General features: G+C 47.4%; 1 protein-coding gene across 1 annotated transcript; it reads right to left on the minus strand.

The window, feature by feature from the left end:
* Positions 1-167: 167 nt before the first annotated feature.
* On the minus strand, positions 168-18900 carry PSMB7 (proteasome 20S subunit beta 7). Its single transcript, XM_054646674.2, has 8 exons — positions 18742-18900; positions 18517-18610; positions 18259-18356; positions 17809-17949; positions 17175-17290; positions 11407-11465; positions 808-959; positions 168-336 (listed from the first exon to the last, which is right to left on the minus strand). Exons 1-8 carry the CDS (start codon positions 18801-18803, stop codon positions 225-227), a joined length of 834 nt encoding a protein of 277 aa, XP_054502649.1. The 5' UTR covers positions 18804-18900; the 3' UTR covers positions 168-224.
* Between the last annotated feature and the right edge of the window lie 8771 nt (positions 18901-27671).

Genomic DNA, 27671 nt, shown 5'->3' on the forward strand with positions numbered 1-27671 from the left:
GCTCCTTGTCTGCCCCCAGTGCCAGGGGGTGCCTGGAGGGGAGCACAGCTCTCACCTGCTCATTCCCCTTAGGGTCACTCCCAGAGCCCTTCAGGGCTGCTCGAGCCTCACCTGCTCTAAAGGAGGAAGGGAGAAGCAGCAGCAACAGCACCAGGTACAGACACACAGACAGTGGGCAGAGCCTCTTTATTCTGCACCAGCTGCTCTCTGAGCACCCACCAGGCTCAGGATGTGTCCATGGTTTGCACGGTCTCATCCACCACCTCGAGCTCCAGGTGTGCCACATTCTCTGTGAGAACAGCAGTTGTTCCTTTTTCACACTTGTACCTACCAAACCTAGTAAAGAAATGGGGGAAAATTAGTCTGGAAGATGGTACAGAGGAAAACTTGCATTTAAACTTTCAGAACTGATCAGCTTTAGACATTTCCTGTAAAAGTCCAAAGTAAAGAAGCCGTGCTTGCTGCAAAATCTATACTGATTGCAATAACTGACAGAGTTTCAGATAAACCAGCACTGCAGGAAACTGCTCACAAAAACACTGCCACGTAACTGGAAAGGTTATTGAAATCAGTGGCCTCTCCAAGTGGGGAGGGACTTTGTGCTAAAAACCAAAGAACAAGCAATTTACTTATGTTTGGCAACTCTAGAATGATTCCACCAATGTATTTGCCTCTGTTCAGCTGCTGCTACAGCTGCTCCTTTGCACTGTTGAGTTGAAATTTCTACAGCCAGGGAACACTGACAGAACTGGGCATTACTGGAAAGAGGCAGAGCAGGGACCCCACAAGAGCTTCAGGCCCACTCACCTGTCCCCCTTCCTGTTGGCCACGTCGTAGGGCCGCAGGAAATCCAGCTTGCTCTTGCTGATGACGCAGATGTCGATGTTGCTGCCCGAGCCCAGGTCGTTGTAGATGCCGGCTGCGATGGCGTCGCGCACCAGCTGCTTGGCCTCCTCCTCCTGGGAAGGGAGAAAAGCTGCCATGCCCAGTGCTGGCTCTTCCCAGGACTCTGCCTCCCTGTGCCTGTGGAGGCTGAGCTTGGAACAATAAATGATGCACCAAACCCTCCAATCGCCAGTACTGCAGCCAAAATGCTGAGATTGGTTACCTTTGTACCACTGAAGGGAAACAAAAGAGGAACTTTTGCTACAGTAATGGATCTAACCAAGACACAGTTACTAGTTAGAGGCAACCCGAGTGCAACAGTGCCCACATTACACAACAGCACTCAGGAGTATCTTTTACACAGAAACATTTCAAATTCATCAAAACAGCCATTAGACTATTACACCAGATCTGTAAGATCACATTCCCCCTCAGCAGTACCACATGCCTGGTGCTGCTCTGGAGGCCTGGGGAGCACTGATGGCACTGGCAGCCTCTCCAGCAGCACTGGTTCCCTCTGCAGCTCCCGGCCAGGGCTGGGGCTATTCCAAACCAGCAAAGTGCCACACTCGGGGCCATCAGGAACCATCTGCCATGGCCTCAGCTCCTGCTGGAACCTTTCTTGATGTATCATTTTAAATTGTGTCAAAGGAAATGTTTTCACTGCCAGAGCTCCTCAGCCCAGCCCTGCACCCTTGCCATGGCACTGGCCTTGCAGAGCCCTGCCCAGCAAGGGGACATCCTGCACCCTCAGCTCCACTGAGCCTGTGCCCCTGTCACCTGCCAAAGGGTCAGAATGCAAGGAAAACATATAAATATGTATATGGATATATGCATACATCATATACATACACAAATCTTTTCAGTAGCCTAGAAAGTACAAACCACAGAATGTGGACCCCTTACTTTCTCTCAAAGGTGTGTTACTTACTTGAAAACTAGAGCTGCCTGTTTCAGTACACAAATAGTGAGGCTGGCACACATCCATGGACACTGAGGTGTGGACTCATCCCCAGGCTGTGCAGCAGTGGCTGCTCAGCTCACCCAGCAGATCCTGCTGGGATGCTGAGGCTCCCAGGCTCCCTCCTCACTGCTTTGCTGCTATTTCACACCTTGGAATAATCTTCTGTCACCAGACACCAGGAACAAGAGATGGGGTCAATACTGAATTTGATAAATGCAGCATTTTCCAGTGTGCCTCATTCTCACAGCCTGTGTGTGCCAGGCCCTGCCCTGTGACAGCTGCAGTGCCAGGGGCTGCAGTGCCAGGGGCTGCAGTGCCAGGAGCTGCAGTGCCAGGAGCTGCAGTGCCAGGAGCTGCAGTGCCAGGGCTGCAGTGCCAGGAGCTGCAGTGCCAGGGGCTGCAGTGCCAGGAGCTGCAGTGCCTGGAGCCTCAGCCCCGGCTGCAGCTGCTCCAGCCCCGAGTGCGGCTCAAGGAGGCCAAAACCAGCTCAGCTGCCCCCTGCCTGCCCTGGGCCTGCCCTCCACTCCCTGCTGCCCCTCTGGACAGTGGGAATGGCAGCATTCCTGTGCCAAAAGCCATGGCAGCAGGGCACAGACTCTACTGAACTACAGGAACAGCAGCAATTCTTACTTCACTCCCAGCTTCACAACTATTACTCTTTATAAAAAATAATACATTGAATTACGTTTCCTACCAAGCTGACTAGAACAATACAGCCATGCTGCAAAAATAATCCTTTCCAAAAAACCTTTCCATCAGTGTTTTGGGCAATAAAATCCTGACAAGCAAGTAATTCTTCACTTAACTGATATAAGACTGTCAATAATTTGTTGCAGACAAAGGTTTTTAGTACTATAGTGAAAGTAAATAAACCAAAGAAGTATGTGTAGGTCTAAGAACTAAGTGGTAGCAAAAGCAGAGTAATTTTAATCTATATGAGGGTTAGGTGTAAGAAAAGTAGCTTAGGAAAACTATAGCAGATGGGTGGAGTTTGTTCACTCCTCCTTTTAATTGAATCCTTTTAAGTCAACACTGCAAACCTCACAGACTCCTCTAATTCAAATCTGATTTGCTTTAAAAATGTATTCTATCACATTATCAAAATAGTTGAAAAATACCCAATAAAGTGCAGTTGGAAGAGCTGAGCTGTAACTGCACTGAGGCAGCCGCTGCACAGAGAGCCCAGGCTGTAACCTCAGCTCCTTCACTGACACAGTGCAGCTCAGTCTGTGAACATGGAGTAATTGTCATTAGAAAACCCTGCCTCAGTGCTGCTTCCTGCTACTCTTCTGACAGTTTACAAAGCTGAACAGAACAGCCACAAGAAAAACCCCAAGTATTCCTTACAGTGATCCTGCACGGAGTTCAGCAAGGACTGCTACTTACAGTCACAAAATAAGGGGTTAGCAGGAAAGTGCTGACACAGTCTCAAGTACAGGGCCCTCAATGAGTCACTATAATAATTAATCTTAAAAAACCCTAAAAGTTCAGAGTATATAAAAGGAGCACTTCGTGCTTTATGGTCGCAAAGACCAAGCTAACTGGGAATATCCTCCTGTGGGGCCCCCAGTGCTCCTTAAATGAGATTACGGCCGAGTGATGAAGTGCACGGCGAGGCAGCGGTGACAAGCAGCACTTTATGGGGTGATCTGTCTGTCCCCATCCCAGAGCCCACAATGTGTCCCCTGGCTCCAATGTGCAGCTCCATTTACCCGCGCCTGACAAACGGCAGCGCTTGGCGGCGGCGCTGCAATGGTCAGCAGGGCTGAGCCGTGGGACAGCTTCATTACACTGACCACAGCATTGCAGGGACTGCCAAGGGCTGCCTGAGGAACAGGGCAGCAAGGGCTGAAATAAATAACTCAGCATGGAAGGCTCATCTGAAACGCTGTTTGATAAATTATTTATAACGCAGACAATTGTCTGCATTTAATATTGGCGCTACTGGTAGCATCTTTAAAAGATGATTTATGTGTTGTAATGCCATTAAGCTTTATATGGGCCCACTGCTGGCTATAAAGTCTGCTGAGATTTAGAGAATGAGTTTTAAACTGTCACTGCAACATCACAGCAGATAGAGGCTGTATTAAATCTTTACTTTAAACCTGTTATCTGGAGAGTTGCAGTTTGCAGACACTCAGAGCTGATGGATTGCCTCTCACAGCTGCTGTGCCACGAGTCCCAAACAGCACCAAGGAGCAACTTTTACACATTATTCTTCTATATGACTTGGATCAACTTTCTCTTCTCACTTGAGCAATTTCCAAATTTCAAGTGCTACTGAAGGAAAAAAGAGACTTTCCTACAGGAGATGAGGCTACTTCTACATTGTATTAATACTGTCTTCACTAATAACCTGTAAACAATTTTATCATTACGCTCCAGCAGCAAAGGAAGCAGCTGGAATGGCTTTGTGAACACTATTTCCTCACATTTTGTAACTTCACAAGCAAGTTAAACAGGAGATGTCTTTTCCAGATTTTAAAACATTAGAAATTCCTGATTTTTTTTTCTCTTACCAAAATAAAATTAATCCCTTCTGCAGGTTACCAGGATGCTGTTAGAGATGCAATACATTGTGCAGTTCCCCAAAGCAATTCTTAGAAAGATTTGAAATGCAATGCACGATCAGTACAATATCAACATAAACAAGTATTTTTGTAAGAATAAACAAATGCAAATACTTACCATAACAGTCTTTTACAATGAGATTTTTTCAAATACTATCATATAAAAAGTTGATACTACTTAAAATGAGAATCCCCAAGAGTTTTTGGGAAGAGAAGGGAAGAAAAAAACATCAGAAGCTTCAGGAAGGACAATGGCAACAAAAAATAAATCAATAAAGGAGTGTTGGGAATTCGGGGGTAGAAAGCAATACCTCTTGAAGGACATAAGCACCTACAGGAGCATAATTAGAGTCTGGAAGAGAATCAGCAGCGTATGGGGAGTGAGGGGCTGGGGTGGAGATCGGTCTGTACCTGGAAGAGATGCTGAAGTCTGCTCTAAGTCCAAAGAGAACAAACCTGAGAGGCCAAGGACTTTCTGTTTCTTGTAAGGGAGGCAGGAAGGCTCCAGCAGCAAGAACAGATTTGGTATGGCTGTCAGGAAAGGGGCTGGCATGTGTCCTTTAAACCACTCGGGTTTAACAAGTCTCCCCCCAAAAAAGAGCATTTCCAGTGCTGCCTCAGAATAAGGAATGACCCAACTTGTCTCTTTTTACAATTTTTTAAAATTAGATCTATGTGTTTTATGTTTGGATTCACTGTGACTGAAGTGTCACTAAATGTTTATTTTTCTAACCATCTTCTGCTAAGAACTTTCAAATACACAGCTCAGTAGTCCCTGGTAATTCTTCTCCAGTTTTTCCCCATTCTGAGGAAGCTGCCTGTGAGCGCAGGCTCATCCCCACCCCCTCTCTGATATCACACACCATCACTATAATAAACCACGTTAATATTTCATACCAGGGTGAAATATGCTGGAGTATCAATTCAACATCTGCTGTCTTTAGGGTACTGGCGTCCCGCAGAGACACTTTCAATTTGTAATTGAGTTCTATACTGAATTAATCAGCAGTTTATCTTTTTTAGTAAAATAATGTCTTCCCCACTAACCTGGATTTACATTAACAATTTATGCCAAATTACCTGCCAAGACAAGAAACTTATATGATCGGAACTACTATTCAATAACATTAGTTGCTGTATGTCATTCCCTACACGGGGATTAGTACAATCCATATTTCCGATGGCACAGAATTAAATTACAAGCTCTTCTCACAACTATGGGATTTCTTCTAACACTATTCCCATTCTCTGAACTAAGAATGATTACAAAAACTCATTCAATCCATCACTTAGTAAAGTTCTTGGGATTTTAGGGAACTGATTCTCAAAATTGGAACTGGCTTAACAACACCAGAGCTGTAAATGCTGCCAGGCTGCAGCTCCTCCTCTGGCCCCTCTGTGCTGCTCTGCAGTAACACACCGACCCTCAGCCACCCAGATATGCAAACCCTGCAAAAGACTACACTTAAAGTTATTTTATGTTACTGCATATAAAAAAATTAATATCAAGCAATAACACGTCTGGCTTAAAATAAAGCAAACTCTGCCCATCTGACCATTGCTTTACCTCTGACAAAAGGATGGAAGGGAATGAAGGTCAATGTTTTATTTGGAGAAGAAGCTTTGGGCCCTCTGGTAATATATCCTTCCTAACACACCAAAATGCTCCATAAAGGCCAGGCTGGCTCCCTCCTCCTCCTCCTCCCCTCTCCCTCGCAGCAATTGCCCTCAGCCCCGCCGGCCTCGCCACGGGAGCAGCGCTCAGGCTGCGTGCCATGTGAAATATCTGCCAGGACATTTTGCCTGTGTTCTGCAGTTATGGGAGATATACAAACTGGAACAATTTAAACTGGAACACCTGCTCCTGAGAAATGCATCAAAAATAATTACCTGTCCTTCCCCTACCCTGTGCAGTGAAATGATCCCTTAACACAGCGCTCTGCTTCTGGCCAGCTTGTCTACATTATTACGGACAAAGTTTAAGTGTTACTTTCATAAAGGTGAAGAAATTGTTGCTCTTTGACATGCAGCAAGGCCCAATTTACACAAAGGTAACATTTATTTCCCTTGATACAGTCTGCAATCAGCAAACTGGAAGGCAGCACTGCTGGGTATCTCTGGGATCTCAGACTGGTGCTGCCGGCAGTGTCCCAGCCACTTTAGCACACAAACCAGGCTTTCACTCCTTCAGAAAGCACCCCACAAAACACCTATGCTGCAATCCCAGCCATGCCAGAGCACACCTAGCTGGCATATCCCAAATCAGCCCAGATTTCCTGTTTAACACTAGTTCCACAAAGGAAATTGATCCACGGCACAGTTCTGTGAAAGATGATGAAAACAATACAAACTGTCCAACGTGTCAGGCAGAAACCAGGCTGCCACGGGATAATTGTGATCTAACCTAAGAATAAGAAACAGGTATGATAAGCCTTTATTTTCTGGCTGACTGTATGCACTAAGACCTGATATTTACCCATGGAAATCCCTGTCTCCAGGAGACACAAACACAGCTATGTCAGGAAAGCTGAAAACTGCAGTGCCACAAGCTCTGGCAGCAAGGAGTGAAGATGCTGCCACTAACAGCCTCAGTTGCTGTCACCGGATAATGAAATACACAGGCACAGAAACACAAAGTCCTGATTTTTGCTCACCAAGTCAGATTTCGTCTCATCTCCCTCCCCCATTTACTTAATTCCGTGTTTGACACCAACGGGGGTTCAAGTATCTCAGGCAGGCTCTCCAGCCTAACTCCATAGTCTGGCTTGATCTCCATTGTCTGCTGCCAGAGTGGAGCCCACAAACTCCCAGCAAGTGGTGCCCGTCCTGCAGAGTCATTAAGGCAGCAGTGTCAGCTGGGGATCAGCGCGGCTGCCACACCTGAGCCCAGAGCTGATCACCATGGCTAATGAAGCGGGCTCATCTGCAGCCTGTCACTGCTCCCACCCTGTCACACGCACCAGGGCCGCGGAGACAACCGCTGCTGCAGATTAGAGACTCGTGACAGGTCCCAAAAATAGCTCAGCATTGTTGTCACTAGTTAATAAACAAAAATAATTCTCCCATATTGAGGGACGGTAGGAAATGTGAGCACAGGAATATTTGAAGGATCTATGTGTCAGCTGCTGAAAAATGGAAGTTACATGTTTTCACATTTTGTAGTGTGCCTGATGCATTTTTTTACTGGAATTAGAGATGCACAGCAAAAGCTGCATTAGGCTACTTTGCATTTCGATACTGCAAAGATCCCAGAGCACATGGAGCATCCTGAGGAAAGCTCTCTGTTCCTCAGCTACTTCACTTACGGCTTAGGGGCTACTCAGAAGTGCCTCAAAAACCACTCCACCCAAACCTGCCTGCCAAACTGCTCACCAGATGGCTCCCAGCCCCTGCAGGTCCCACCCAAGCAGGTGAGCCAAAGCCCCCAGTGCAGAGTGGTCACTGAGGCACACTAGGAGACAGCCAGCTGCAGGCTTTGGGACAGCACAGCTGCTGCAGCACCGAGAGGTCTGTGCTCCATGTGGAACACACAACAGTCCTCTCTTATTCATCTTTCTTACCCTCCAGGGTATTTTTGTTTTTATTCAGCACCACTTGATTTCCTGCCACACTTAAGAAATGGTTGAAATGCCTGTAAGTATCATCTCACACCTTTGTGGTGATCTATCCTAGAAATAATTAAGTATCTGCCAGACTGTCTCTTATTTCCTGTCTTCCACCTGTTCTGCTCCTAACTTGCTACTCCAAGATTTACTTTCTTTTCTTTGCAAAAGTTCTGTTTTCTGAGGCTTCTGATTCTCTTCCTTTTGCACCCTCTTTTTATTAAACCTGGTTGTTTTGATGAAATACAGAAAAGAAATGAAGTTACAAGCAGCCTTTCCTTGCTTAAACAAGAAGTCTACAACGTAGCCCCACTGAGCATCAAGTAATTCTATAGACAAAATGCTTCTACTTTTCAAACAGCAGAAATCAAATACCAGAAGAAAATATATCCCCCTCCCCATCTCCTGAGGAATTCAACCACCACAGGATACATAAATGCAGAATTCCAGCATTTAATACTGTAGACTTTTTTCCCCAGCTCACAATGCTTTCCATATCCACTGACTCAAAGTATTTCTTCACTATTGTTTAACACCAGAAGGCACAAGTGCATTTACAAAATGACTGTAAGGTTTAAAACCAGTGGCGGCTCTATTGGAAGAAAAATTGGCTCCAATGAAAGATCTAAGCTGGAAACGCTCCATTAGATGTGCTGCTCTTCCACTTACGTTTTTTAAAGCAGATCTATAGCTGCCCACATGACAGATTAATATTGTTCCACAGTAGTTAGGTGCTTGGCATTACATTTTTGAAGCATCTAGAGGCCTTCAGGGCTGAAAGTGCTCCCATCCTCAGCGATCTATAATGGTTCCTCTGGAGGCCAGCACTCCCTCCCCACAAACAGACCCTGCCTCATAAATCAGCTCACGAGGGGCACTCGGGGGCGGTGCCTCCATCTCCAGAGCTCCCCTGAAGGATGGGGGTAAAGATCCTCTCCCAGCACTGCAGCCAGGGAAGGACCATCACAGCTGGCACTGATAACACATGTGCTGCTTAAATCTGAAGACACACTAAGTCTATGGAAAAAAACACATCCTGCTGGTGTTAGCATGCCTCAGGCACTGGGAGAAGCTTCAGCAACTCATCTTCAAAAGACAGAGAGCCAGGGCTCTAGAAACCTGCAAAAATTGGCTAAGCCTGCAGTCTTTTTTTATTTTATTATTTTTTTATTTTTTTTTAGTTGAGCATCTTCAAAGTCTACAATTCTAACTGTAGGGCACAGCAGCTGCCACTGCAGATTTGATCCTCTCAGCTTTTGGCAGCTCTCAACTTGAAATTCTAGCAAAAGAATTTTTCAAGTTGCTATTATTGCCTGTCATGGATTTATAAATATTGTGCACTATCTGCTGTGGCACGGCTCTCCTGGGACACCAGTGCATGCCAAAAGCATAACAGAATGAAAAACAGTTCCTATTCTTCAAATAAATGCTAATTTTTTTTTAACTGTGCTCACACGATGTGTTTGGTGATCAGCTTCAATAGTACAGAATATATATCAGAGGCAAAAAAGCTGATTGTCTTTTCCAGTAGTATTCAGCTGCTACTTTCATTAAGCTTGTTTAATTACATTCCAGATGCTAATTTGCAAGTTGATACCAGAGGGTGCAGGACAGTTTGCCTTTGAATCATTTTTCTGTGATGTGATGGTCTTGAAGCACACCACTACCCTCCAGTAGCCCTAGCAAGCTATTCTGACAATTAGTGCAAAAGAAAGGAGCATTGATTTTGACAGAAAAATAATAATTTTCTACCAATTTTATTAAATGAATCTCCAGCAATTTTATCTTCATTGCCATTTTGTAGCCAGTTTTATGTAAAATATACATAGCATATTTCAGATTTAATTTGGATTCATTTCAATTGAAATATTTGTTATTTTATTAATTAATTGAAAAAAAAATCCCACATCTGACTTAGAATGTAAATACAAACTCACAGCCATAACAGAATATGAGGAAGTGTTTAAGAGTACCATTGAACTTTATCACATGAAACTTTGTTGGCATGGTTGATACAATTCCTGAACTGTTACTAGATAACAGATTATCCAGGAAAACCAAAGGAAGGGTTAAGGTGCATGCAAGTCTCAAAGATCTAAATATCTATTTCAACAAATTGGTAGGCTGCATTTCTCCATGCCTGTTAGAAGTGACTATCTGCTGCCACTTATGGTTGTGTGTGAAGACAGTTTAATGAGGGTGACCTTTCGAAATAGGAAAATTTAGAGATTTACCAGTTTTTGGTGCCTTTTTTGGTTGCTCTAACACAAGAAATGACTTAAAATCTAAGCTTGAAAGCTAGCTGGAGAATAAATGAAAACTTTAGTTCCACAGCACAGCTCTTTGACGTTTGTGTCTTGGGAAGAGGAGCTGCTGCTCCCAGGGACTGCAGCCCATGGTTGCAGTGGATGGCACACGTGCCAAGTGCTCAGTCACACAGGAGGCTGCACAAGGGAACTCTCATTCCTGCAGCAGCACCAGGGGACAGGGAACAACAGAGTCTTCCTCTCTCTCATGGCTCTATCAGCCATCTGGTGTGAGGATCCTTCCCAGAGACACTTGGGAGCCTATTAAACATAGTCCAGTATTCCTGATAACAATTGTAAATATACCTGAGGCCAGAAGTCCAGCATCTTCAGATGCTGCCCAAATCACAGCCATCCTGATCCCACTGTGTGTCCCTAACTTTGCACACCTACAACTCTTGCTTAGGTACTGACAGGAGAGGGATAACTGGAAAACTGCTTTTTACTCATGCTGAGGCAATTAACTAATGGCAAACTTCTCAAAACAAGGTGGGGCAGTTGACTGCTTTTTACAAAATCTGCTGGAATTGCACACTGTGATTTGTCAGGAGATGTACCAAGGTACAGGAGACCACCTCACATTTCAAACTTCATTTACCAGCTTTGTAGAAAAGAACTGTGGATTTACAGGACCATCACCTGAAACCACAGTGCACTTCAGGGGGAGGAAATCACCCACAGCAGCTGCATTACAAAAATGAGGAGCATCTGAAGACTTTTAGATGCATTCTCTTCTCAAGACTGAGAGAGAAGGACAGAGGGACAGCAAAACAAAAATATTGACTGTGCAAGGGCAGGTAAATTGCTGAAGTAAACTACAACCAGTAAGCTGTATGTTTTTAAAGCCTTCACCTACATTCAAATCGCACATTTTCCCATACGTATATACAGCTTCTTGCAAATTTATTGATTTTACCCATCAATTTTTACAGCTTTGCAGAAAGCTGACATTAGTACATTTTAAGTGCAGCAACACTAGAGCATATTTACCTTTTTTAGAGTTTGGAACCTCCTAAATTCTCATGATGATGAGGATTGCTGCGAGAAGAAAGGCTGAGGTTTAAAAACGCAGGACTCACCTCCATGTCGGGTTTGAATTTATCTTCAAACACTGCCATGGCCGCCAACGATCCAGAACCTGTGGTGACAACACCAGGACAGCCCTTCAGCCAGTGCATTTAGGTATGGCAACTTTTTAGAGAAAAATACAGTAATTTCATCAGCACAAACCAAACCAAGCCCACCACAGCTTCCTCTGCACTGTACAGCGTCTACACTAAGTGAGAACCCGATTTAATCCTGGGGGTACAGCTTTGGGCACAGGCCCATCCTGACAGCCTTTCCTCCCTACCATCTTGAACATAAGGTACAAAAATGGGGTTAGAAACAGAGAGTTAGGGGAGTGCCACAGTTTGCAGTCACTGCTCCTCCATCCCTCCCGCCCCACGTCCGTGCCTGCCCCTCTTTGAGGGGTGCTGGGGAGAGGAGATGGCTCCAAGGCTGGATGAGCAGCCCAGCAGTGGGACAGGGCAGGGGCTGCTGCCACCAGCAGATCTCCCCTGCAGTTAAACAGTTAATTGTGCTCCTGCTCTGTGCCATTATTCTTACAATAATGAGCAATAACAGCTGAACAAAGTGCCAGAGACAAAGCCACAAGTTGAACGTTCCTCTCCAGAAAGGACCAAGTACAAGTGCAGTGATGGAACAGGAGCCATCTCTGCCCAAAGCACTGTGACTGCAGGCTTATAAATGTTCTTTTTGTCACATTTGTACACAAAAAGCAGGATGGCACTATTTGAAACTGTAAACTTGCTTTGTTCAGAAAGAGTGAGCCTTCAGGAAGATTTTCTTGTCTGTCGGTGGCCCTACCCATATTTCAGAGAGCGCTACTTTTGGGGAGTGAATAAAGTTAGCTGCAATTTTTTACTCCAATTAGAAGATTTTTTGGCATTTATTACTTTTTAACTTGTTTTGCATAGTGCTATCTGTTTAGCTGGGTCACAGAGAAAGCCATATTTCCTATTTAAAATGATTTGTGTATATCGCTTGACCACCTCAATGGTTTAGTGAAAGCAAAAGGCAGCGATTAAACAGTTTCAAATGAGGTGTCCTGCTGATTTTATCAAGTCTGCTGAATGTATAATGAAAAAGGAGAAGCTGACAGTGACACTGTTGAGAAAATACAGACTACCTTAGCTGAACCATTTAAGGAGGTCCAATTATAGATCAAATTTAAAGGGTTGAAACAGCAGATTTACAGACACAAATCAATGAACATGGTAATCCTGATGAATATGACAGATATTCCTGTTACAGAATATTGCTGTGGTTGAGGATCATTACCTTTACAGTACCAAATACATCACATCTAAAAGCAGTAGGACACTCTAAGTATGCACTTGTATTGCTGGCAATGACTATTCATTTACACCTTGGAGCAATACACAACCCCATTTTTTAAATGCTGAAACTGAGAATAAAGACGATTTTAAAGCAACTAATAGCAAAACTGAACTGCTGATGCAAACAGCTGATATCACAGAACAAATCACAAATAAAAGGAGTTTTACTGACCCTTCAAACAAGGTCAAAATAAAGCATGTGCCAAAACAAATAAAGGAACCTGAACAATAAAATAATAATTCTTCTGGAATTATATAGGAATATTTCTAATGAGAGGGGAAAAAAAATCTGGGCTATGGTCTCAAACCAAGCGCACATTCGTGCTATTCCCAAATGAAGGCCGACCATGAGCTGAGTGGGGAGCCTCAAAGCTGGAAAACAACCCTGTTCCTGGGGAAAGGTTCACAAAATCAGATTACAAAGACCAGAAAAAGTGAAAAAAAAAAAAAAAAGAAAGCTCACAATGTAATATCTGACCAAAATTACTACATTAGCTATTTAGTTGGGGAAAAGTGATCTTAATTTCTTAAAACTTCTAGTGACAAAAGATTATTGATAACACAATTGCATACATGGCTCATGCTGAATTCCTCCAGCTCCTTTAAAAAAGAAGTTCCCAAAAGAACTATGGGCAGGAAATCAGTAACTTAAAGACAAAAAACAGAAAAAGGAAAAAGCAGGGAGAATTTTATGTTACAGTGCATGAAATCCTTTATACATAAAGAATTACACTTAATTATTTATCTCACTATGTTACCGAGACACAAATAAATGCCAAATCTACTATCAACCTTAAATAAATAAATCCAGACAGTCCTAAAATGTAAATTTTCAAAGAGTTGTTTAAAGTCTTAACTTAATTAAACCTCCATGTAGACATTTACATCAGAAACCCAAGATCCTAAGGAGGTTCTAGCAGAACAGGAAGCTGGAACAGCTGAATAGACTCGCTTCATTTTTTCTCTAGTGCTTATAAATCCTAAACAAGCCTACATTTAAAATTTCCCTTAGCAAAAGCCTCCCAGCCCAGGCAAGCATCCCTGTCCCTGTCCCACCCCACTGGCCTTCCAAACAGCCCCACAATGTTCCAGCCTCTCCAGCTGCCTCCTGAAAGCTGCATTGTGACAGGAGAGTGGGCAATAAAACTGGCAACTTAAGTAAACATTGCAAGCACGGTTTTCTTATTGCAGCTCCTATAAAAACACAGAAAACTTGGATATTAAGGGTCTATGGAGAACTTGTTTGTGTGTGGGGAAACAGCTGCTCTCTTGTCCGTGCACTCAGTGCCCACCAATAATTCATTTTTAACAAGCATGCTTTGCCTTTATGCAGAAACAAGCTTCACAATTCCCAAACATAAAGTCTGGAGAAGGACAAAATCCAAACACAGCAAAACACCATCCATTAACTTGGGATGGATTCCCCACCTCATACACACAGTAACTGATTTGAGCCACTACCAGTTCAGATTCAGCAGCAGTTCAAGCTCAAATCCATTAAAACCTCCAGGAAAGCCATCTGATAATGTGTCATAAGGATAATTAGCAAAGTCATAATTTATTTGTATTATATAGCACTCAGGAAAAAATCCATTCAGATCTTTAAAACCCATCTATCTGCTAAGAATGCTTACACTTAACATCAAGTAAAAAATGCCATCTCAATTCCAAAGAATTTACTTTGCATATATTTTCAGTAAGCTACTTCAGAACCAAATATTCAGGAAGCATTAATCTAATATCTACATACATAAAAATATTGACTGCAAACAAATTCTACAGAACTACAGAAGCTGAACTACTCTGAGGCAAATGCTTTTCAGTATGAACCAGGGAAGTTATGAAATGATAAGAGAATTTACTGTTCTCTTCTTTAAGTAACACTGGTCATTTCCTGATTTTTCCCAACCAAAGCATTAAATTTTCTGTATGCAACTCTAATAAACTAACAATACCATCTGGTCTTCACTAGAGAGTTGTGCCACTTCAGTATTGATTTTAAGTGAAAGATAATTATTGATACATAGCAAAAATAATTTTCACTGTGAATTAAAACTGCAGGAGCTTTTCTAAAGCAGATGCCCTGGATCTTTTCAGCAGAGCCTTCACTGAAGACAAGTTCTCATTGCCAGGTACAGTCCATCTCCTCACCCAAGGACCTGTTTGCTGCCACACCAGAGGATGTGCAGAGCTAGGAGAGCAACATTTAGCACTTGCTCATCCATCACTGCCAAGGCTCTGTGACAGGGCATTTATTCACAGGCACTGATTGTTATTCAATTTGCTGCTCATCCCAGGTAAGAATTCCGTGATCTCGGCAGCCCCTTGGACTGGGATCATTTTTCAGCGTGGCTCCTGGCTGGGGGCTGGCTCCCAGCAGTGGGAGTTCTTGCTCTGCAGCACGACACTGCCACTGCAATGAAGAGCTGATTTATGAATATGAAGCACCACTGGCACCAGGGGAGCAGCTCCAGCCACCAGAGACTCCTGAGCACTCCGCCGGCTTCCGAAAGCTCAACTACACACTTCAAGTGCTTTAATTTTATGCATGCATTTCATTAAAAGCCTTGGCCAGAAGCTTTCCTAGACAAGCCAAGCAATCAGACAATCTTGCATCGTTTGCTGAAATCCAATTTTGTCCTTTGTCAGCATAAACAGTTTAATTTGATGTTCTCGCTCCTGAGTAAGCACTGTGTACCCTTTAAATCTCTCCTGCAAGGTGGGACACCACTGTCCATCCAGACAGACCAGCACACCAAAATAAAACTCAACTTCTCAATCACCTTTCCTATTTAATTTCCAGAAGTTAACTGGCCAAACACACTTCCCCGATTTAATAAACCGCCTTTCGAACATTTGGGACAAAATACCCCAAAAACCAATAGATTAGTCTAAGTAAGACTGAAATACATTTCCAACTGTTATCTTAAATTTCACTTGTCATAGTTTTTGGGCTGTCTCGATTCTATCTTTCACCTATATGCATTACCTAATTTTTTACTAAAACAGATGCTGGTCACTGGAGGCAGTGTCAGTGCACCAGGGGTGGGAAGGTAAAGGACCCTGATGCTGAGAAGGGCTTTGTCTGACAGCGTGGCCAAAAAGAACGTGGGCACCGCAGACACCTGGTACCGCCCGCAGCAAAACGAAGCTTAAGCTACACGAAACTTAACCCTCTGATATTCTACTGCCCCCTCGTTTGAACTTAAGTCTGCTACCGTGCTATTTTTGTGGAGAGAAAGAGGAGCTGCCAGCATTTCCCGACAGGCAGGAAAACTGAGGAAGGAAAGCTGAGGCAGGAAAGCCAGCATGTGCGGAGAGCAGAGCGGCCCCACAGCCCCGTTCGGGCCGGTTCCGCGGCCCCGTTCGGCCCCGTTCGGGCCGGTTCCGCGGCCCCGTTCGGCCCCGTTCGGGCCGGTTCCGAGGCCCCGTTCGGCCCCGTTCCGAGGCCCCGTTCCGAGGCCCCGTTCCGAGGCCCCGTTCCGAGGCCCGGTTCCGCGGCCCCGTTCGGGCCGGTTCCGAGGCCCCGTTCGGCCCCGTTCCGAGGCCCCGTTCGGCCCCGTTCCGAGGCCCGGTTCCGCGGCCCCACAGCCCCGTTCGGGCCGGTTCCGCGGCCCCACAGCCCCGTTCGGCCCGGTTCCATGGCCTCGTTCGGGCCGGTTCCGCGGCCCCACAGCCCCGTTCGGGCCGGTTCCGCGGCCCCACAGCCCCGTTCGGGCCGGTTCCGCGGCCCCACAGCCCCGTTGGGCCCGGTTCCATGGCCTCGTTCGGGCCGGTTCCGCGGCCCCACAGCCCTCCCAGCCCCCGATGACGTCACGCGCCCTGCCCGCCGTGCCCGGCCCGCCGGCGCCACCCAGCGGCCGCCGCAGCGCCCGGCCCGGCCCCGCTAATTGCGGGCGTTCATCAGGCCGGCCTCGCTACACCGCCACCCGCGGAAACTGGAACCTCCGCCGCCTCCCGAGCAGCTGTTCCAGCCAAAGATGCCAGCCAGAAACAGAGAATATTAATGACAATCCATAAATGTGTATTTTCCCACCACAGAAGCAGCTCAAAAGCTGCACCAGGCATAGGCTGATTTGCTAATCTGACACACTTTGTTTTCAGATTAGCTGATACATTTATTTGAACTTTCCCTTACACTCCCGTGGCTCTACCAAACACAAGCTTCCTTTTAAAATAACCCAAGTCTTCCAAACAATACACAAGTTCCCCAAGTGAAATCACACAGAGCAATGTTCCCAATATCAGTTTCCTGGCAGCTGAGTTTTATCCCAGCCCATGTTTGTGAGGAAACAGAACAGTGCACCTGCCTTATAAACCCAGGTACAACTTTATCTTTGTGGTCTGATGCCCACCCAGCTCCCAGCACACAAGGAGCTCTGACTAAAACCGCTGTAGGTAGCAATGTGAGGCATTGCCTGCCCTGGCCCCGCAGCAGCACTCACCCATGGTGACGTAGGGCAGCTTGTCGGTGGATCCGTGGGGGTGGATGCTGTACAGGTGGGGGCCCGTCACGTCCACGCCCCCCAGCACCAGCGAGGCCCCGATGTAGCCCTGGTACCTGGGAGCAACGTTTGTCTGTGAGTCTGAGGCTCAGGGCTCAGCTGGGGCTGTTCAACACCATACAGGGCTTGGGAACTGCTCCCCAACCAGCAGGTACAGCTCTGCACTGAACAGGCTGCTTTCACCAGCTTATGGCTTATTTCAGTGTCCAGCAGACCTTCTGAGGCAGTGATTCTATTGCAAATCACTCCCAGCTTTATAAGCTTGCACATTACTCTGTTACTGGTCCAGCCTTCCCACCACAAGGATACACAGCAGTTTTCACGGGTGGGATTATGTTTTAAATTAATACCCTTCTATTTCTGTTGTGTGATCACTACATCACACAATTCTGTAAAACACCACAGACTCCATTTCTCTTCCATCTCAGTTAAGAAGCTCATGAAACAAAGAGCAATTATGAAATCTTTCCTGAAGTCTTGTTATGAAGGTCAAGCAGGCTGAGACAGGACACTCTTTAAGCATTATCTGGTGGTTTTACCAGCACGGGTAATAAACAAGAAACCCCTCAGTTACCTGAAGAGCATCTGCTTGAGCATTCTGTTGGCAGTGACCACTCGTGGGAGTCGACCCGTGGACAGGGCGTGCAGCTCCAGGTTGGAGGAGATCAGCTGAGTGGTCATCTCGGTGTCTGCAGCTGTGCCCGCACCGCAGCAGCTGAGGAACGGGATCAGCAAGTGAGGAAAAGGAGACAGAAACCTCCGTGCTTCAGGGGACAAGCAGAAACTTTCTCATTGTAAAATTGAGGGAATTAAGTTCTTGCACAGAGAGTGTGAAACAAGAGAGCCTGCTTAAGTGTAAATGGAATACCAGGAAGCCCCAAGCCTTGCTAATAAAATATCATTTTGAAAGAAAGCTTAATATTTGCTCTTAGTAAAGAACACTGCTAAAAGCCCCGGTACCCACAATATGCAATACCATACCAAATAAATAATTTACTACCCAACAAAGCACTGTAACACTTACTAGATATTAGGGGAAATGAAGTGTATTTTGGAACAGTTCTTGTCAGCAACAACCATCCCCTCAGTCGCTCTCGTATCCGCTCCGAGGACGACGCCATCCTGCAGGAAGGGAGAATTATTCCCAAGGCCGCGACCTCCTCCGGGGGCAGCTCGGGAGCCGGGACGGGGCCGGGACGCGGCCGGGCACGCACCGGGGCTGACTCAGCAGCGCGGAGCCTCCGCCGCGGGCCCGGCCCGGCCTCGCGGCCACCCGCCTCACCTTGAAGATGACGCCGGCGATGGTGGTGCCGGTCTTGCGCGGCGCGGGCACCCGCAGGCCCTTCTGGGTGAGCTCGGCCTCCAGCAGCGAGTTCCTGCAACACAGCGGGCCGGTGGGGCCGGGCGGAACGGTGCCGCCTCCGCCTCCGCCGCCCGGCCCCGCGGCCCCCGCACTCCCCCCGGCCCCGCGCCGCTACCCCCGGCCCCGTCCCGCTCCCGGCCTCACCGAGCGCAGTTGTCGAAGCTGAAGCCGCCGGCGGGCGCGCGCAGCACGGACACGGCCGCCATGTTCCGCCGGGCACGGGGGGGGGGGCCGCGAGCGCTTCCGGGGCAGCGAAATGGCGGCGGGGCCGCGCGCTGAGGGGCGGGGTCTGGCGGGGCCGCGCGCTGGGGGGCGGGGCCTGGCGGGGCGGGGCAGAGAGGGGCGGGGCCTGACAGGGCGGGGCGGGGCGGCCGCAGGGGGGCGCTGCGGGGCCCGGCCCGAGCGTTGGGTTCCGCCCGTACAAATTGCGTGAAACGGACCCGAAACCGACCCAAAACCGACCCCAAACCGACCCCAAACCGACGTGCTGGCAATGGAATGGTTCTGTGGCAAAAAAAAAAAACCCAAAACAAAAACCAAAAACCAAAACAAAACCAAAAAAAAAACCAAAACAAAACAAAAAAACAAAAAACCATTTTCAAAGTTGCAGGAGTTCTGCTGTATGTCACTAAAATTAATTTAGTGCTTTCTGAGTAAAGTACATCCAGCCTCCAGTTTAACTTTTCCTCCAGTGTCCCGAACCATTAAAGGAATGCTCAAATGTATCCACAGAGAGCAGAACTTCTGGAACATCTGCAGAAAGGATGTGCAAAAAGCAAGGCAGAGAGTGAGATTTTTCCAAAGTTCACACACAGTTGCTTTCCAGATATTATAAGTGCCTGAAATTAAAAACCTCCTTAATAAAAAAAATAAAGTGCCATTCATTCCAAACATTAAATATTAATTACTTGACACCCTTTCTCTTGCAGAAAAATGAACCCAGGGTCCCCTGTGTCAAACCAGATCTGCATGTCTGCACTGTCCCTCCTAATTATTGAAAAATTATTGTTCTCCATCAGGGTGTTCTCCAGATGAACAACAAAAATGGGATGGGTGGGCAAAGCTACTGGGCAATGTCTACTTTTTCCTCCAATGCTCAAAAATACTTGCCAATGGGAGAGAACAAAAACGGGAAGAAATCCAAACCCCAGCCTCTCTCTTGGTTGTGCCAATCTTGCAGAAAAAAGCCACCAGACCAGGCAAGGCCATCCTCCAAGTAAACACCCAGAGAACCTGTGCTCTGCACGCTCTTCTCCCCTTCTTTCAGCCCTTGGGTAACTGAAATCCCAAGTTCTTGTGCACCAGTAAAGCTGGGAAACTGTCTGAGAGACAGAATATCCTGCTGCCAGATGCTCTTTTTTCATTCTAACACAGTTGTTTTTCTCTTCACTTGATAAAGTTAAAATAAACAGTCTCTGGGGTGAATTACAGGCATCAAAATTGGATTGGCATGTAAACTGTGGAGCAGTTGGTGGTGGGGAGTCTGGGGAAAAGGAAACAGCAGGTTTTAGCTAGAGGGGACAACAGCTTTATTTCCCTTTTGGTCCTTGACAACTAAGCAGATGTCCCACAATTATTGTTTTACCTTCCAGAAACAGAGTGCCTTCTCCCATCCTCCAGGTCCACAGCACTGGCCCTTTGCAGATGTGCAGGTGCCTCTCCTGCCTGCTCCAGAGGCACCCTGGTGCACCACCAGCTCCATCTACTGCTGGGAACCGCCTGGCTGGGAGTCACACACAGCCTGGTCTCTCCCTCAGCTGCCGGGGATGCCTATTTCCAGTGCCATTAATGGGGACACAGCTGATGGTGTAAAGGATAAAATCTTCTCTGATTGTCTGCCATGGGCTTTCCCACACCTGTTATATTTAATATAGCAATACTTTGGCAATGGAGCAATTCTGGGCTGGTGGGCACTGCAGGCACCAGTGTCTGTTGATGTCCTCGAGAGCCCTTTGGTGTCCCTGAGCCCTGGCAGCAGTGCTGGGTGACAGAAGGTGTCCCTGGACACCCCCTCTGTGCAGAGCTGGAGGATGCTGCTGTTCTGATGAGCTGGGGAAGTCCAAAAGAAGAATAAACACTGGGAAGGAGAGTGACAGGTTCAATTTTTAATACTCTGGTCCCATCTCTAAAGAAGTGCTGGTTGTACATCTGGGAACACTCAGAGGGCTGCACACCTCAGAGCTCACCTCAACTTGCTACAATGAACTGCACCCAAGCCTGAAAAACACAAACTCTTCTCTTTATTTTTTTTAAGCAGTCCTGAAATCTGTTTCTAGCCTTAACAAAGCTGCAATCCAGGTTTGTCATCCTACAAGACATCTGACAGGGAAGTTAAATAGCACTCCAGACACGTTTTTTAAAACTTGCTTGGGATGGGAGGAATGTTTGGTGCTATCTCAGCAGGTGCTGAGCTCTGTCTTCACTGTGTGTGTCATGTACAAACTCCCAGGTATTTTGGTGCCTGCACTGACACCTGCCTGCTTTCCCACTTTTGTGTTCAGTGCTTTCTCAAAGTGTGAATGACAAATGACATCTTGAATTCTTGGACCTTTTGAAGACACATTGGGTAACTTGGAATGTTTAACAGAATTTTCAGTATGGTTCTCCTCTACAAAGCTTGCACCTGCTCTTGCAGAGGGAGAGGCAAACATGCTGTTGCAGGGTAGCTAGAGGAAATCACCCGGCAAGTTTTTGCTCTCTAGAATAAAGGAGTTAGAAAAAGCCAAGTGTCACAGGGTGAGGCCAGCCTCTGCACCACCCAGCCCTGCTCAGGACAGGTTTTCATTAGAGCTGGTCAGAGGCAAAGCAAACTGGCCAGGAGGGAGAGAGAGCCCTGGGGGTGCTCCTGATCCTCCCCGCGGCTCTGCCTGCTGCCTATTCCAGCACACTCCTGCTTGCTGTGTGTTCCCAACTCCCAAACAGCAACCCCTGTAATGTCCCAAGGTGAACTTGTGTCAGGAGTGGAGCCAGGCAGGGAGAGAAAGGCTGAACTGGAGAATAAACGCGCCATGTGTCTCTCCTGTTCCAAACCGCCCTAATTTCAAACATCTCGCCTCAACAACGATCTGTTAACGAGCTGCAAGCCAAGAATCTGTCAGAAGAATTTCAATACAATTCTGACAGGATCAGAACTAGATAGACTCAAACTTTACCAACCTGTGGCTAAACCTAAGCTAACGGAGTGAGTGTTTGCCCAGGCAGGAGAGAAGGTGAGCTTACTGGGATGCTCTTCACTGCAACTGAAACTCCCAAAAGCAGACTGATTTGACATATTTAAATTCATAAGGGGAAATGGAGTGTTGATTTGAGTCCAAGAGGATGCCCTCATTACTTGGAAACCGAAAGAAGAGGTTGAAGCTGGAGCAGACAAGAGGTGAGAGTGAAGGAAGTTCCACAGAGCTCCTGAAGAGCCATTTTCTGAATGGGAGCAGCTTCTGGCAGAGGTGTAGATGTGGGAGCAGACTGTCTCCCTCTGTGGGACAGGATTCAGCAGAAGGGATGTGAGGGGGATGCATTCCCAGTGCAGGTTGGGAATGCACACTTGAGTTATCTGAACTCCAGAACCGTGGAGGCCCCGGGGCCCAGCTGGACACAACGTGCTGGCTCATTCTCAGCATCTGTGTTCCTCTAAAGTGGTGTGGAGCTGCTTTTGCCAGTTGTTTGTAGACCCTCCTGTCTTGTGCCTGGCGTGATTAAAGCCAGCAAAGAGATGGTTTCTCTGTGCCAGGCTCCTGCAGCAGAGGCTTGGGCCATCTGCTGAATGGTCTGTTGTGTTTCTGGTGGCTGCAGCTCTGCTGTTGTGCAACAGCCACGTATGGAAAGCTTTAGCCTTTCATGTGAAAAACGGGAAAGACAGATGCAATCTGGGGCTAATATTGCTCTTGTATGCTTTCTGTCATCTCTCAGGAGCTCTCTTGCTGCTGCCTTTCCTCACTCTGAGCACCAGAGCTCCCCTTTTTACTCGATACAGCAGGCACAGCCACTGTCCCCCAAGTCCAGATCCCTGCTGAGGGTGTTCCTCAGGGCCTCCAGAGGACAGGAACCATCTCCCCACGATGGTTGTGACCTCAGCCTGTGCATATTGACACCTCACAGAAATGACTGTTTGCAGAGGTTTTCCTAGATGCGATTCCAGGTTCAAGCAGATGCACAGTGGGTGTCTGGTTAAACCAGCAAAACCCCTTCATTAGAAAAGTATGGAAAAAAGGTATCAGAAAGATTTAGTGTCTCAAAGAGAATCAGAACCAAATGCCCTGTCTTGCTGGTAGGAGGATGGGAGATTTAGGGGTAGTTAGCTTGAGGGGGAAAAAAAAAAACACCAAAAAGATGAGTAATACAGGCAGCTCCTGTTTTTTTCTATGAAGTTTCTGGGCTACACAGATTTGTAAATGATGGCACTAAATAAGCAGCCATGCCCAAGCTCCCTGAAAGGCTCTGGAATATCAGCAGCTGATGTCCCACAGTGCAGGGACACAATTGGGTCTGTTCCTCCAGACAATACACCTGTCACTGGGAACAGAAAGCTGGCAATTAACGGGGAGGCTCTGTGCTGGGCTTTCATCCCACACAATGAGAAGGGCCTGGAAGAGTGAGATTAAGGCTGGCATGTCCACACGAGATTGCTGAAACCAACCTCACTGAGATTTGGGGGCATTTAAGAAGCAAAAACAAGAAAATAAAACCCTGGTTAAATCTAACTCTGCAAACTAGTTAGAAAGCAAAATAGCACTGGAACAGGATTCTTTGCATTAGAAATGTGAGTCTGGGGATGCAGAGGAAACTTTCTTCTCAGCTGAGATGTCTCGTAGTTGTCAGTATACGACAGGAAATGAAACCAAGGCAGGTTCTGCACCCGAGGGCTGCAGAGTTCTGGCAGCTCTGCATTGCTCAGCCAGGACCAGGAAAGAGCAGCAGCCTCCACAGAGAAGACTTTTTACCTAACTAATGCAAGGTCCACACTGGTGACTCCATACCTTGCACTCTGAATGTTTAAAGGTCTCCCAAATACTGGCCCTACAAAGGCCCTGAAAGCAAAGCAGCAGCAATGCCCTGACACAAGCAGTGTGTGACACAAGCAGTGTGTGACACAGGCGGTGTGTGACACAAGCAGTGTGTGACACAAGCACTGTGTGACACAGGCACTGTGTGACACAAGCGGTGTGTGACACAGGCAGTGTGTGACACAGGCGGTGTGTGACACTGGCAGTGTGTGACACAAGCAGTGTGTGACACAGGCAGTGTGTGACACAAGCAGTGTGTGACACAGGCAGTGTGTGACACAAGCGGTGTGTGACACAGGCAGTGTGTGACACAAGCAGTGTGTGACACAAGCGGTGTGTGACACAGGCAGTGTGTGACACAGGCAGTGTGTGACACAAGCAGTGTGTGACACAAGCACTGTGTGACACAAGTGGTGTGTGACACAAGTGGTGTGTGACACAAGCAGTGTGTGACACAGGCAGTGTGTGACACAAGCAGTGTGTGACACAGGCAGTGTGTGACACAAGTGGTGTGTGACACAAGCGGTGTGTGACACAGGCAGTGTGTGACACAGGCAGTGTGTGACACAAGCAGTGTGTGACACAGGCGGTGTGTGACACAAGCGGTGTGTGACACAGGCAGTGTGTGACACAAGCGGTGTGTGACACAGGCAGTGTGTGACACAAGCGGTGTGTGACACAGGCAGTGTGTGACACAGGCAGTGTGTGACACAAGCGGTGTGTGACACAGGCGGTGTGTGACACAAGTGGTGTGTGACACAGGCAGTGTGTGACACAAGCGGTGTGTGACACAGGCAGTGTGTGACACAAGTGGTGTGTGACACAGGCAGTGTGTGACACAGGCAGTGTGTGACACAAGCAGTGTGTGACACAGGCAGTGTGTGACACAGGCAGTGTGTGACACAAGCGGTGTGTGACACAGGCAGTGTGTGACACAGGCAGTGTGTGACACAAGTGGTGTGTGACACAGGCAGTGTGTGACACAGGCAGTGTGTGACACAAGCAGTGTGTGACACAGGCAGTGTGTGACACAGGCAGTGTGTGACACAAGCGGTGTGTGACACAGGCAGTGTGTGACACAAGCGGTGTGTGACACAGGCAGTGTGTGACACAGGCAGTGTGTGACACAAGCAGTGTGTGACACAAGCACTGTGTGACACAAGTGGTGTGTGACACAAGCAGTGTGTGACACAGGCAGTGTGTGACACAAGTGGTGTGTGACACAAGCGGTGTGTGACACAGGCAGTGTGTGACACAGGCAGTGTGTGACACAAGCAGTGTGTGACACAAGCGGTGTGTGACACAGGCAGTGTGTGACACAGGCAGTGTGTGACACAAGCGGTGTGTGACACAGGCAGTGTGTGACACAGGCAGTGTGTGACACAAGCGGTGTGTGACACAAGCGGTGTGTGACACAGGCAGTGTGTGACACAGGCAGTGTGTGACACAAGCAGTGTGTGACACAAGTGCTGTCAGTGGCTGCTTGTGACCAGCCCTGAGTCTGGAAGGGAGCAGCTGTTAGAAAGGAATTCATTTGGTCAGCAAGTCTCAAACTTTTTTTCTCCTGGTGCAGGTATTCTTCCAACACACAGGAATCAGGAAAGCCAGAGGAAAATTAGGAAAATCTTTTCCTTGCTATCAGCTCCATGTCCCCAGGATGCAAGTTAGGACTGAGGAGAGATGTGCATGCTCTGTGTGAGGAGGTGGTTGGTACAGGCAGGCTCTTGAGACCTCCATGGGCCACTCTGTCCCCTTGGGGAGGATTTGCTCTGCCTGTGACCTGTGCCCTCTCCCCTCAGCTTCCTGGGGACATATCCATCACCTGCCAGGCCCTTGATGGGAAGCCTGTAGCATCGGGAAGTTTGGGAAACCCTGATGTGACAGACTTGAAAGGAGAAGGGGAGAGGAAAATGAGAGAAATAGACAAATAGTGGCATTGCAAAAGATGTGTGTGTCTGGCCATAAAATCACATCAGTGCAGACCTCCAGTGTGCAGGGTGAGGAACTTGTTTGGGTGCCTGAAGAAAGCTGTGGATGGGAAATGGCAGCTGCCATCCCAGGTCCCAGCTGGGCACTTGATGGCTGCTCCCTGGCCAGTCAGAGGTGGCTGTGCAGGTACAGACCTGTTTTCTAGGCTGGGGAAGTGTGGGGGCCAGGTGCTGACCCTGTGCTGTGTCCAGAGGGGCTGCGAGAGCTGTCTGGATTTTTCCAGGCACTGCTGCTTCTGCCAGCTTGGTCCATGTGAGAGTGGCAGTGTGTGTAAGAGCCTGCTTGGAGTGTCAGGGATGGGATGTCCTGCCCTGAGGGCTCCCTGGGAGCAGGAGCAGGAGCTGTGCCATGGCCTGAGCACTGCAGTGCTGGGTTAATTGCTTCCTGAGTGCTGATGAATCTCCCTTTGTGGAGAACCCGCAGCAACACAGGCCAGCAGCAGCTTGTGAAACATTCAGATGTGTGAAATGGTAAAATAATTGTGCTATGGCAGTGGTGTGACACACTTTCACAGCCCCAGTGCTGGGGAGGGAGGTAAGTCTGCACCTCTTCTACTGAATCAGCCCTTGGGAAACCCTGCCTTGGGTCAAAACTGGTGCTGATGAAACTTTGGGTGACGCTAAACCAAGTGAGGAGGAGTTGGGTTAGAGACACTGTCAGTTCTGAGCAGCAAACAGCAGGACAGAAAGAGACTGGAGGAGAATAATTTGTACAACTGGGCTAGGGGAATGCTGTTTTGAAGGATAACTCTGCAAGGGACAGACTTGCACATGACTGAGTGATCTCTGACACGCTCTGTGCTTTGTTCCATTTCTCAGTGCATCTTGCTCAGACACATGGCTTCGACTCCACTTGGCAAATATTTGATTTATAAAGATTAACATGTTGCTCGCCCATGTGCTGGGAAGGCTTGTGTGAAAGATGTGCCTTGAGGGTGGCAGCTCAGGGTTTACTCACTGCTAAGGAAACGTCCCCTAAAATGCACCTGAGCTGATTTTTTAAATTGACTGAGTGTAAACAGAACTGCAACCTATTCTAAACCAAGCTAACCCAAAGTGACAGCATCACCCAAATGGCACAAAACAACTTGCCCTTTGCTCAGCTGCTTGTTAGAGAGATTTACCAGCATTAAAAGTGCTTTGGGATTTTGCCATCCAACCATCCCAAGGTCGTATGTCTGCTTGCCAAGGTCTTCATGTGCTGGACAGACACCTCTTAACTCTAGGAACTCTGTCATCTCTGATTTATGTTAAGGTGTATGAATGAAGGTGATTCCAGAAGCTGAGTTGCCCTAAGGAGACAGCTGACTGCCTTTGTGGGAATTAGTGCTGATACGGGGAGGAGCTGCCAGCACTGATGGACACGAATCTGCTCCATGGCAGGGAGCAAACAGCTGGCAGTGCCCATGTGGGCACAGAAATCATCTGGAGAGCTGGGAGGTCCAAAGGAACCACTCTTCCTGGGCTGTGCTCTCTGGAGCCTTTTCAGTGTGATTCTAGGTGGAGCCAATGAGATTCCAACTGTTGGTTCCCACTTGCTGGCTGTGACCTTTCCTTTGAAATGCCAGTGGTGCCTTCTTGCCAGGGTCTCTAGAGACATCCTGGATGCCAGCCAAAGCATCAAGTCTTATTTGAAAATTCAGTGTATACTTATGGAAATCAGTTAGTGTTTAAATCCAGGCAACTGGTGTAGGTGAGGTTGGAAACCTGGGTGGCATTCAGTGATCACAGGAAACTTCCCTTCACCTCCCTGCATGTGCACAGAGGAAGGTTTATTTGAATATGCAGAGAAGAGTGAGGCTGAGGGCTTGATCCCTTTTCTGATGCTACCAGAAAACCGTACTTTGTGCTCTTACAAAAGGTGATTCATTCTCTCTAAGACACAGGCACAAAGACCACAATTTTGCTGAGTGCTGGGAAACTCTAACTCTCATTAAACCTAATCCAGCCCTAAATTTGAAATCATTTTGCAGTTTCCCTCGAAGTTCTTTGGCCTAAAGCTGGGCTCTGCCTCGTGCCCTTTGCTCTCTCCATTCCCAGGGGAAGCAGGATCCAGTTTTGGCCAAGCCTCGGTGGGCAGCAGAGC

Source organism: Agelaius phoeniceus, chromosome 21, assembly GCF_051311805.1.
Source record: "Agelaius phoeniceus isolate bAgePho1 chromosome 21, bAgePho1.hap1, whole genome shotgun sequence".
NCBI classification, from domain to species: Eukaryota; Metazoa; Chordata; class Aves; order Passeriformes; family Icteridae; genus Agelaius; species Agelaius phoeniceus.